General features: G+C 43.1%; 1 protein-coding gene across 4 annotated transcripts in view; it reads left to right on the forward strand.

The window, feature by feature from the left end:
* The window catches only part of CDK19 (cyclin dependent kinase 19), a 276,135-nt gene extending 270,534 nt beyond the window's left edge, over window positions 1-5,601 (forward strand). For all 4 annotated transcript variants that reach the window (XM_033936299.1, XM_033936294.1, XM_033936295.1 and 1 more), the window contains one exon: window positions 4,546-5,601. In XM_033936299.1, the coding sequence (XP_033792190.1) occupies window positions 4,546-4,644 (99 nt within the window). In that variant the 3' untranslated portion in view covers window positions 4,645-5,601. The remainder of the gene's footprint in view (window positions 1-4,545) is intronic.
* The last annotated feature ends 6,369 nt before the right edge of the window (window positions 5,602-11,970 follow it).

Here is an 11,970-nt window from a genome sequence, read left to right on the forward strand (position 1 = left end):
CCCTTTTCTAATAAATCCTAGCATCGTTTGCTTTTTTGGCTGCCACACATTGGGCGGAAGTTCATCATATTGTCTACAATGACATCCAGATCCCTTTCTTGGGCGCTAACCCCCAAAGTGGACCCTAGCATCCGGTAACACTGATTTGGGTTATTCTTCCCAATGTGCATCACTTTGCATTTGTCCACATTAAATTTCATCTGCCACTTGGACGCCCAGTCTTCCAATTTCCTAAGGTCTACCTGCAATTTTTCACAATCTGCATGCGTTTTAACAACTTTGAACAGTTTAGTGTCATCTACAAATTTTAATCACCTGTCTCGTTGTTCAAATTTCCAGATCATTTATAAATAAGTTAAATAGCACCGGTCCCAGTGCTGACCCCTGCGGCACTCCAGTGTTTACTCTCCTCCATTGAAAAAAATGACCATGTAACCCTACCTTTGTTTTCTATCCAATAACCAATTCCTAATCCACAACTGAACTTTGCCACCTATCCCATGACTCTTTAATTTTCTCAGGAGTCTCTTATGAGGAACTTTGTCAAAAGCTTCTTGAAAATCTAGATATACTACAATCAGGGCTGCCCAAGTCCGGTCCTCGAGATCTACTGGCAGGCCAGGTTTTCAGGATATCCACAATGAACATGCATGAGAGAGATTTGCATACCAAGAAGACAGTGCAGGCAAATCTCTCTCATGCATATTCATTGTGGATATCCTGAAAACCTGGCCTGCCAGTAGATCTCGAGGACTGGACTTGGGCAGCCCTGCACCACATCAACCGGCTTACCTTTATCCACATGTGTATTCACATCTTCAAAGAAGTCAAAGAAATTGGTGAGGCAAGATCTTCCTCGGCTGAACCCATGCTGACTTTGTCTCATTAAATCATGTTTGTCTACGTGTTCCACCATTTTGCCCGGCACTGAAGTGAGGCTTACTGGTCTGTAATTTCCCAGATCTCCCCTGGAATCCTTTTTAAAATATCGGGCCCTTTATTTTTTCTCCTACCCTAACTCAATTCCCATAGCCTCACACATTTTAGGATCTTCAATTTAGAGTTTGTTTCTCAAATTTAGGCTTTCAAACCTTTCAAAATTATACTGTTATGTTCAAGGAGCTTCTTTGGTGCTAGACAGTGCTAAAAAAATGAGTTACTTTTTCAAACTCTCCCTGTGACATCCTGTCCTCTTAACCCAGAACAACACATTCCTTAGTCATCCCTCTAGCAGCCCACCAGTTCTTTCTTTCATTGTGAGCTTGCGAGATCAGCAGCAGAAAATATTGGCTGCAAGATAGAAAAGTGGCCATAGTGCTGCACAGAAAAAACTCAGCTCCACCAGCTGGCTCATTTACTGAGACTGCAGAGCTGCTGTCATCTGCTTCCCAGGCCTCCTGTATTTGGAGGCAGATTCCTGTTGAGATGACCTCCCAAAGCTGGTGTCTAACTTGAGAGACTGTGATGCTCCTGTTTGTTCACAGCCCTGATGTCACAGGAGGAGAGGGCACTGTAGAGAAACTAGGCTTAAAAAAATTTCAGTAAGACCATCCTAAATGTACACCAAGCTGTACAGCAGCATGGAGCTCCATTTACTGTATGTACAGATGGGGTCAGCCTTGGCATGTGGCAGGAGTATGTAGTGGACTCAAGAATCCTCTAGCACACGATACACGGCCTGCATTCCATGTCACTGATCCAGGGCAAGCAGTGGTCCTGCTACTATTTTCAGGGCTGATTTGTATCCAGAACTAGATGGCTGGCCGGATGACTGCCTACAGCATTGTCACATCACTTCCATTGCCTGCTATCATTTTTGCTTTCCTCTTGTTGGGGCATCTGTCTGATTTCTCAAATCTCTGCTCTCTGCCTTAAGGCTGCCATGCTATATATGGACAGATAGATGAGGCTGTAATTTTATTACAAGGTGTGTCTGCTAATGGTGCTTTTCTAAAATAGGCATCTTTTTGGACCTTTTACGGAAGTGTTCTGTTATAAAATTAGCTCATATGTCCTGCACCCACTTTGCACATATGTTTACTCCAGGGCAAACTTGGAAGAGCCCACTTGAACAGGTCAGCTTCCGGAGCATTGGGACTGTAAGTGCGATGTCGGTCTGGGGCAGGGAGGAACAGGTAGTGGAGGACAGGAGAACCTAAGACGGGGGCTTCCTCAGTACTTTTGTTTTGCCACGGTCCACTCCCTCTGAAGCAACTTCATGTTTCCGTTTGGGTAGACCGCAGCAAAGGAACAGTACAGGGGAGGCCGTGGGCAGCAAGAGGAAGGAGATGATAGCACATGGATGGCGGGAAGGGGAAGAGATGGGGCACGGATGGAGGAAAGGAAAAGATGGGACACATAGATGGAGGGAAGTGGAGAAGGAGGGGTGAGATGGGGCACATGGAAGGAAGAGGAAGAGATGGGACATGGATGGAGGGAAGAGGAGATGAGTCATGGATGGAGGGAAGGGGAAGAAGAGATGGGACACATGGATGGGGAAGTGGAGAAGGAGGGATGAGATGGGGCACATGGAGGGAAGAAGAAGAGATGGGACATATGGAAGGAAGTGGAGAAGGAGGGAAGAGATGGGGCACAAGGATGGAGAGAAGATGAAGAGAGAGTAAAGATGGTGTACATGGACAGAAGAAAGGGAAAGAGTTGGAAAGATAGATTTGAGATGGAAGCAGAAAAATGGAAGAAAACTGAATATGAAAATCAATGCCAAAGAAGGATGTAGTGCAAAAAGTGAAGAAGAGGAAAGAAACAGCAAATGCATAGAGAGGCCTTGGAAACAGAGTTAAGAGCACAGATGGAACAAGATGACCAGAAAAATAAAATTGCCAGATAACAATGATAGGAAAATGGTTTTTATTTTCAATTTAGTGATTCAAATATGTCAGCTTTGAAATTTTACATCTGTTGCTTTTATATTTTGGACTTCTCTTGTGTACTGTGTGCAGAGTCTAACATATTAGGGTTTTGTTTGTGTACAATAGTACTTGCAGTTTGTGGGTTTGTACTTGAAAAAGGTGTTTTTTTTTTTTTTGCTGTTTTCTGAGGCCAGGTGTTCTGGTGGGCAAGACAAATGACACATACCCAAATTTTTAACCTTGGTTTATATTTGAGTCAACCTTTTATTCCTCCTTTTTGGGGGGAAAGGTTACCTCGGTTATATTCGGATCAGTTTATATTTGAGTATGTACGGTATCTCCCCTCTCTCTTTTCTTTCTGAGATAGTATCAGATGATGTGATCTTTAGGAGTTATTGTTGACTCCACACTGTCATTCAAGCCCCAAGTGAAGTCGGTGGTGTCGCGGGGGTTTTTTTAACTGCATCTACTTTGTAGACTGACAGATTATTTGTCTGTGGACAATTTTAAGACCACCATCAGTGAAACACTGACTCTACTATTTGACTTAAAAACTACTTTATTTGCTAAACACTTTGAAAATTAACTTTACCAAACTTAGTCTTATTCTTTTCTAGTTTTTTATTTGATAACTTAACTATTGTAAACCGAGTCGAGCTTTCTTTGAATGATGACTCGGTATATAAAGTCAAGCATTAGATTAGATTAGACTACTGTAACGCTTTATACCTAGGGCTGCCAAAATATGTTGTTCAGGTGCTACAAGTTGCTCAGAACATGCTGCACATACTATAGTGCAAGCCTCGAGGTTTGATCATATTTTACCCATCTTACGCGATTTGCACTGGCTGCCCATTAACGCACGTATTGAATTTAAGGTCTTGTGCCTGATTTTCAAGCTTTTGAAGGATGATGGGTCATTACGAGTATTACGATCCATGGACAAATTGTGTCTGGATGTGCCATCTTTGAGTGTGGTGAGACTCTTGGGGCAACGGAGAGCTAGGTGGACGATACAAGGGGTCTTGTACTAGAACGAGTTACCCATGGAGTTGAGTCTCAGAGATTCTGCAGTTTAGGAAGATTGAACAAATGTTCCTTTCATAAACTGGTGTTTTAATTTTATGTTTGACATGCTTTTGGCCTGGGTTTGTATAAATTTTCATGGTCATGTAATTGTGTGTAATTTTATGCTTTATGGTTACCCGCCTAGAATTGCAGGATAGGAAGGCTATAAATTTTGAAATAAATTAGGCATTGATAGTTGGAAGCTGGCATGGGAAATAAATGATTCCTGTGAGGCTTACTTTTGGAGTGATGAGGGTATCTTTGATAGGGGCTTTTCTGCATGAAACCCTACTTACCTTGTCCAATACATTCCATTACGGATTTCTATTCCGCCTATCCCTTGCAGTTCAAGGCGGATTACAAAAGATTTGACTGGACATTTTCCAGTGAAGATACATTTTTTTTTTTTTTTTTTTTTTAAACAGAGGAGAGATAGCTGGATAGATTCCGAGGGGAACTTCCGAGTCGGAGGTAAATTGAAAATGCAGAACTAGTGATTTAAATAAATCGATTACAGTTAGAGTAGGTAAGATTATGGCAGCACAGTGTCAAGTTAGGTAGGGCTTTTGTCTGTATCTTCAAAACAATGTTGTGTTTTCTTTTCCAGCACTCCAGCTCACGCCTGACTTACCAAAGCAACGTGCAGGGATCTTCACAGTCCCAGACAGCAATGGGCTACAGCACATCCTCTCAGCACAGGTACTGACGGGCTCCAGACTGAAAAGACTCCAGCAATATGAAGTTCACGATGAAAACCAAAAAGAGAAGTAGCAGCATGGAAGGAAGATTTTTCAGAAGACTGTGTTCCTTGTGGCCTTTGACTTGAAGCAGCACTTAACCTCCTTTAGCCTTAGGGTTGTGTTGCCTAGAATCCCTGCTGCAGTGATGGCGGGGATCCATAGAAGCTCTGTTTAGTTTTATAATTGACTCCCATGTACAGATACGGGTTAAATGTACCCTCTTGATGGATATTTGCTTTTTTTGCTAATGGATGTCAAAGACGAGAAGCTTTGGGGTATTTTACCCAAAGATGTTTAATCAGCCTGATTTTTAATTTGGGTCTTCAAAGACAAAAGACAGTAAATAAGAATAAAACTGTGCCTGTGTATATGACTGACTGCAGGAACCAGCCAATACTTCAAAGCTCAGTCCTATATACTGCCCCAAATCATTGGCATGTTTTGAAAATAAGTGCAGCGCTGTATCTGTGGAAGAACAAACGGGATCTGGTTCTTTGATTCTAGTAGACCAAAGCGTGGCAACACATAAACAGAACGACTTCTTTACAAGGAAATAAAAGAAAGGGTGCTCAAATAAACAGGCCACATTCAAAACACTCCATTTTCTTCTGGAACAGTAATAATAGGAAAAGATTGTTATGCTTTACTCCAGCTGAGCAACAGAACTACCTATTCAAAGTCTCTGTATCGGCTCTATACTCTGGACTGATGGTCTCCTTCCTTGTGCGTTTGGATTTAAAACATTTATTTTGGACAAGGCCAAAAAACGAGTTGAAGAGAGATTTTAACAAATAATAGATAAAGACGTAGTAGATAAAGACAGATTGTTCACCCTCTCCAAGGTAGAGAGAATGAAAGGACACTCTCTAAAGCTGAAAGGGGATAGATTCGGTACAAACGTGAGGAAGTTCTTCTTCACCCAGAGAGTGGTAGACAACTGGAATGCTCTTCCGGAGTCTGTTATAGGGGGAAACACCCTCCAGGGACTAAAGACAAAGTAGATAGAGACAGGTTGTTCACCCTCTCCAAGGTAGAGAGAATGAAAGGACACTCTCTAAAGCTGAAAGGGGATAGATTCAGTACAAACGTGAGGAAGTTCTTCTTCACCCAGAGAGTGGTAGACAACTGGAACGCTCTTCCGGAGTCTGTTATAGGGGGAAACACCCTCCAGGGACTAAAGACAAAGTAGATAGAGACAGGTTGTTCACCCTCTCCAAGGTATAGAGAGAATGAAAGGACACTCTCTAAAGCTGAAAGGGGATAGATTCAGTACAAACGTGAGGAAGTTCTTCTTCACCCAGAGAGTGGTAGACAACTGGAACGCTCTTCCGGAGTCTGTTATAGGGGGAAAACACCCTCCAGGGATTCAAGACAAAGTTGGGCAAGTTCCTGATAAACTGGAACGTACGTAGGTGAGGCTGGACTCATTTAGAGCACTGGTCTTTGACTTGAGGGCCACCGCGTGAGCGGACTGCTGGGCAGGATGGACGGCAGCAGCAGTTCTTATGTTCATATGTAGGACTGTCTGTTTCCCTTTGCTGTACTGAACATCAGCATTTTAATTTCTGATTATACCCAAGAATTGCTGGAGAATAAGATGATAAACCTAGTAACACAATGCTGCCACTATTAATCCAAGCTTTCTCCATCCAAATGACCCTTAATAACAAGCTACTTCCACGTAAATCCACTTTCTAGTACAACAGACACTCTATTCCTGAACCTCTTTTCGCAAGAACTCTTGTAGGGAGCTTCATTTGCATTCGTTTTGCTTCTCCTTTTCTCTTACCTCTGAGGTCACCAGCATGATAGAGATGTAGATTCCTACTGAACCAAATTTGACCAGCCTACTAGAATAACTGATCTGCTTATGGAAGGCAAATGCTTCACACAGTCCTATTCTGCTTAGTCTAGAATGAACCAATCCATATACTCCCTACACTAGAACCAGGAGTTGGAAATATCCCTATCGAAGAATTTTCAAATTTGCCGCTGGTTGTACATGACTGTGAAGGATTTTTGGATGGTTTTGTTGATTTCAAGTTGCATGGTACAGCATCTGTCTATCATAACATAACATAAAATCAGGCTTCTATATCGTGTAACCATAGAATTCAATGCGATTTATAAAAGATTTCTATATTTTTCGCTCCAGAAGACGCACCTGACCATAAAACGCACCCTAGATTTAAAGGAGGAAAACAAGAAAAAAACCATTCTGAACCAAATTCTCCCTGCCAGGCTCTGCACCCAACCCCACACTCCCTGCCAAGCTCTGCACCTCATCCCCCTCCCTGCCAGGCTCTGTCCCCTGTCCCCCCTCTGGTGGTCTAGTGGCTGGCAGGCAGGTAGGCCTAGTAGATGGCAGGTAGAGACAGGGCAGGCAGGCAGGCCTCCCCCCCAAGCCTCCTCCCCCTCCACAGGCAGGCAGGCCCTGGCCTCATCCCCCATCCCTATTCTTAATTCAGCAGGCCCTGCCCCCCCCCCCCCCGTACCTAATTCCCTCCATACCTATTTTTAATTTGGCCCGTACCTATTTTTAATTCGGGCAGCCACCGTACCTAATTCCCCCCATACCTATTTTTAATTCGGCAGACCCCAGCCCCCGTTACCTTATCTCAATTCCACTGCCCTCTCTCGCTGGACGCGGCTGCCTCTTTTTGGGGGTGGAAAAAGTGAATCTTATGGAGCGAAAAATACAGTAATTAATAAACAAAATGGAAGGAATAAAAAAAAAATCTAATTGATTATGAATTTTGAAAAGAGTTAAATTTTTAATTGATTTCTGTAATGTAAGTAGGAATGTGATGTAAAAAGGAAATGACGAGGCTGCTTGAAAAGAGTATACGATCATGGTATTTCTTACTTTTGCAACCCTTAACTGGCGGATGCATGGGATAGAAACATAGAAATAGATGGCAGATAAGGGCCACGGCCCATCTAGTCTGCCCACCCCAATGACCCTCCCCTACCTTTCTCTGTGAATAGATCCCACGTGTCTATCCCATTTGGCCTTAAAATCAGGCCTGAAGTGGAAGACTATTCCAGCGATCAACCACCCTCTCAGTGAAAAAGAATTTCCTGGTGTCCCCGTGCAGTTTCCCTGATTTTCCACGGATGCCCCCTTGTTGCCTCGGGATCTTCTGCTATTTCTCTGAGAAGTCATGTAGAATATGTTAGCCAAATATAAAGGAACCTGACAAAAAGCAATTTTATAGTATAAACAGCCCAGTTTAAAGATTATACGGACCTCTACAGGAAGCCAATGTAACTCCCAGGAGTTATGTGGTCAAACTTCTTTAGTTCGTTCTGAATAAGTCTCAGTCTGGTAATATTTTTCTTGGTATTAGCAAGATAAATGATGTTGCAATAATTTAACTGACTTAGTAACAGTGATTGGAGCAAGATTTTGAATGCAGGAGTTTCTAATTATGGTCATCACCCCAAGTAGTTTTAGGGCGAGTTGAATGGGGTTAGGGTTAGGGTTTATTTCTATTTCTGCTATGGTTGGGTTTTTGTCTTTTTCGAGCAGTAGGAATCAACCAGTTGGAGCTGAAAGCCATCCTCCTGGTGCTGCAAGCATAAGGGCATGCTTATGGAACAAGGCTATACGTGTTTTCTCAGACAATGCAACAGGGGTACCTTGTGTCAGTCGACAGGGAGGCACCAAGAGTGCTTCTCTATGCCTGGAAGTTCAAATGTTGTTTCAGTGGGCGGAGACCCACTTACTGGCTCTCTCAGCAGCACGTGTAGCAGGAGTAGACATGTGCAAGAATGGGCTCTATCTCAGGAGGCATCCAGCATTTAATTTGAAGGCATTGGTGGCCAACAAGGAAGTAGCACGGCTCTTCTGCCAAACATACGAGTCAGGAACAATAGCTTGGACACCCTGGTGCAACCATGGCCAAAGGCAGGCTCCGTTATGTCTTCCCTCCGTGGCCAATGGTAGCCTGAATCCTGCAAAGAATAATGTCAATCTTTCAATGTTGGTAAGCTATTATCCACATTTACAAATCACTTGTCTATGTGAAGAAGCTCAATTCATCTCATGTTTCTATTGGCCCTCCTTTTATTATTATGCTGTTTTATAAACTTTTGTGGTTTTATATGCTCTATACTTTATTTGCACAGATGTTTTTATTGAATGCTTTTGGAAATTTATTTGTACAGATGGTTTAATACATATATATTTTATATAGCATATTCATTGATTTCAAAGTATTCGTTGTTTAGATGTTTTTCTTATTGATGTTTATTTCTTAATCCTAGTTGTTTGTAAATCTCCTGAGGTTTGCCGAAACCTCACACTGCCGAAACTGGGATCCTAGTCCTTAGTTGGCATACCCTCATTGATGAAACAACCCTATAGAGACTTTTTACATATTCAATAAAATGTCCACTGATTTGGACACCTCACTTGCCTTTCTTATTTGTGAGCTATAATTCAAGGCAAGACCTCTTTTTCTGGTTTGTTGCTTCGTCAAGTCCAGTATCTTGTTTCCAACATCTGCCAATCCAGGTCTAAGTACCTGCACAAATCCCAAAAAAGTAAAACAAATTTTAAGCATTGGATTTTCCAAAGTCCATTTTCATAATGGCTTATGGACTTTACTTTTAGGAAATTGTCCAAACCTCTTTTAAATCTTGTTTATAATGATGCTGGCTAGATCCTTTCCTTTAATGACATAGCATTACATACCTACATTAAATATTGATTTTCTGTATGTGCTGTCATAAGGGAAAACATCCTCCAGGGATTCAAGAGAAAGTTAGACAAGTTCCTGTTAGACCAGAACATATGCAGATAAGGCTAGACTCAGTTAGGACTCAGCAGATAGATAGATTAGAAACTGACAAATCTTTGGGCCCGGATGGAACCCACCCTAGGGTATTGAAAGAACTAAAGGAGGAAATAGTTGAACTACTACAGCAGGTTTGCAATCTATCCCTGAAAACAGGCGTGATCCCGGAGGATTGGAAGATAGCTAATGTTGCGCCCATCTTCAAAAAAGGATCGAGAGGCGACCTGGGGAACTACAGACCGGTAAGTTTGACTTTGGTTCCAGGGAAGATGGCGGAAGCGCTAATAAAAGACAGCATCGATGAGCATCAAAAAGGAATAAACTGATGAAAACAAGACAACATGGCTTCTGCAAGGGAAGATTGTGCCAAACAAACTTATTGCACTTTTTCAAAGGAATTAACAAACAGATGGACAAAGGGGACCCCACTGACATCGTATACTTGGATTTCCAAAAAGCCTTTGACAAGGTACCCAATGAACGCCTACTGTGGAAACTGAAGAACCATGGGGTGGAAGGAGACGTACATAGATGGATCGGAAATTGGTTGGCAGGTAGGAGGCAAAGGGTGGGAGTGAAGGGCCACTACTCGGATTGGAGGAGGGTCACGAGTGGTGTTCCGCAGGGGTTGGTACTCGGATTGCTGCTGTTCAATGTATTTATAAATGATCTAGAAACAGGGACGAAGTGCGAAGTAATAAAATTTGCAGACGACACCAAACTATTTAGTGGGGTTAGGACTAAAGAGGACTGTGAAGATTTACAAAGGGACCTGAACAAACTAGGAGAAGGGGGAAAAGATGGCAGATGAAGTTTAATGTAGAGAAATGTAAAGTCTTGCATGTAGGAAACAGAAACCTGATGTACAGCTATACGATGGGAGGGCTAGTAATGGGTGAAAGTAGCCTAGAAAAGGACTTAGGGGTACTGTCGGCACAGTGCGCAGCGGCCTCTAAGAAGGAGAACAGGATGCTAGGTATTATCAAGAAAGGTATTACAACCAGAACGAAAGAAGTTATCCTGCCGTTGTATCGGGCGATGGTGCGCCCGCATCTGGAGTACTGTGTCCAATATTGATCGCCGTACCTTAAGAAGTATATGGCGATACTCGAGAAGGTTCAGAGGAGAGCGACACAACTGGTAAAAGGTATGGAAAACCTTTCATATGCTGAAAGATTAGAGAAACTGGGGCTCTTTTCCCTGGAAAAGCGGAGACTTAGAGGGAACATGATAGAGACTTACAAGATCATGAAGGGCATAGAGAAAGTGGAGAGGGACAGATTCTTCAAACTTTCAAAAACTACAAGAACGAGAGGGCATTCAGAAAAATTAAAAGGGGACAGATTCAGAACCAATGCTAGGAAGTTCTTCTTCACCCAAAGGGTGGTGGACACCTGGAATGTGCTTCCGGAGGGTGTGATAGGACAGAGTACGGTATTGGGGTTCAAGAAGGGATTAGATAATTTCCTGAAGGAAAAGGGGATAGAAGGGTATAGATAGAGGATTACTATACAGGTTCTGGACCTGATGGGCCGCCACGTGAGCGGACTGCTGAGCATGATGGACCTCTGGTCTGACCCAGCAGAGGCATTACTTATGTTCTTAGGTCCTGGAACCAGGGGCCGCCACGGGAGCGGACTGCTGGGCCCGATGGACCACTGGTCTGACCCAGCAGCAGCAATTCTTATATTCTATGTTCTTATTAAATTTCATAGTCCATTTTGATGTCAAGTCTGGCAAGATCTTTCTGTAGCTGCTCACAATCGGCTTCTGTTTTATGTACTTTGAATGATTTTTTGTATAGTCTGCAGATTTGCTCTCTTTTTCAAATCATTATAGAAACATAGAAATAGATGGCAGATAAGGGCCACGGCCCATCTAGTCTGCCCACCGCAATGACCCTTCCCCACCTAACTCAGTGAATAGATCCCACGTGTCTATCCCATTTGGCCTTAAAATCAGGCACGCTGCTGGCCTCAGTGACCTGAAGTGGAAGATTGTTCCAGCGGTCAACCACTCTTTCAGTGAAAAAGAATTTCCTGGTGTCACTGTGCAGTTTCTCTCCCCTGATTTTCCACGGGTGCCCTCTGGTTGCCGTGGGACCCTTGAGAAGGAAGATATCTTCTTCCACTTCGATGCGACCCGTGAGATACTTGAACATCTCGATCATGTCTCCCCTCTCTCTGCATTCCTCGAGTGAGTAGAGTTGTAACTTATCCAGCCTTTCCTTGTACATGCCTTGATCCTTGAGACCCGCGATCATCCGGGTGGCCATTCTCTGGACCGACTCTAGTCTCAGCACATCTTTTCGGTAATGCGGCCTCCAAAATTGCACACAGTACTCCAGGTGTGGTCTCACCATGGATCTATACAATGGCATAATGACTTCAGGCTTACGGCTGACGAAACTCCTGCGTATGCAACCTATGATTTGCCTTGCTTTGGAGGAAGCTTGCTCCACTTGATTGACAGCCTTCATGTCCTCACTGA

Source organism: Geotrypetes seraphini, chromosome 3 (genome assembly GCF_902459505.1).
Source record: "Geotrypetes seraphini chromosome 3, aGeoSer1.1, whole genome shotgun sequence".
NCBI lineage: Eukaryota > Metazoa > Chordata > Amphibia > Gymnophiona > Dermophiidae > Geotrypetes > Geotrypetes seraphini.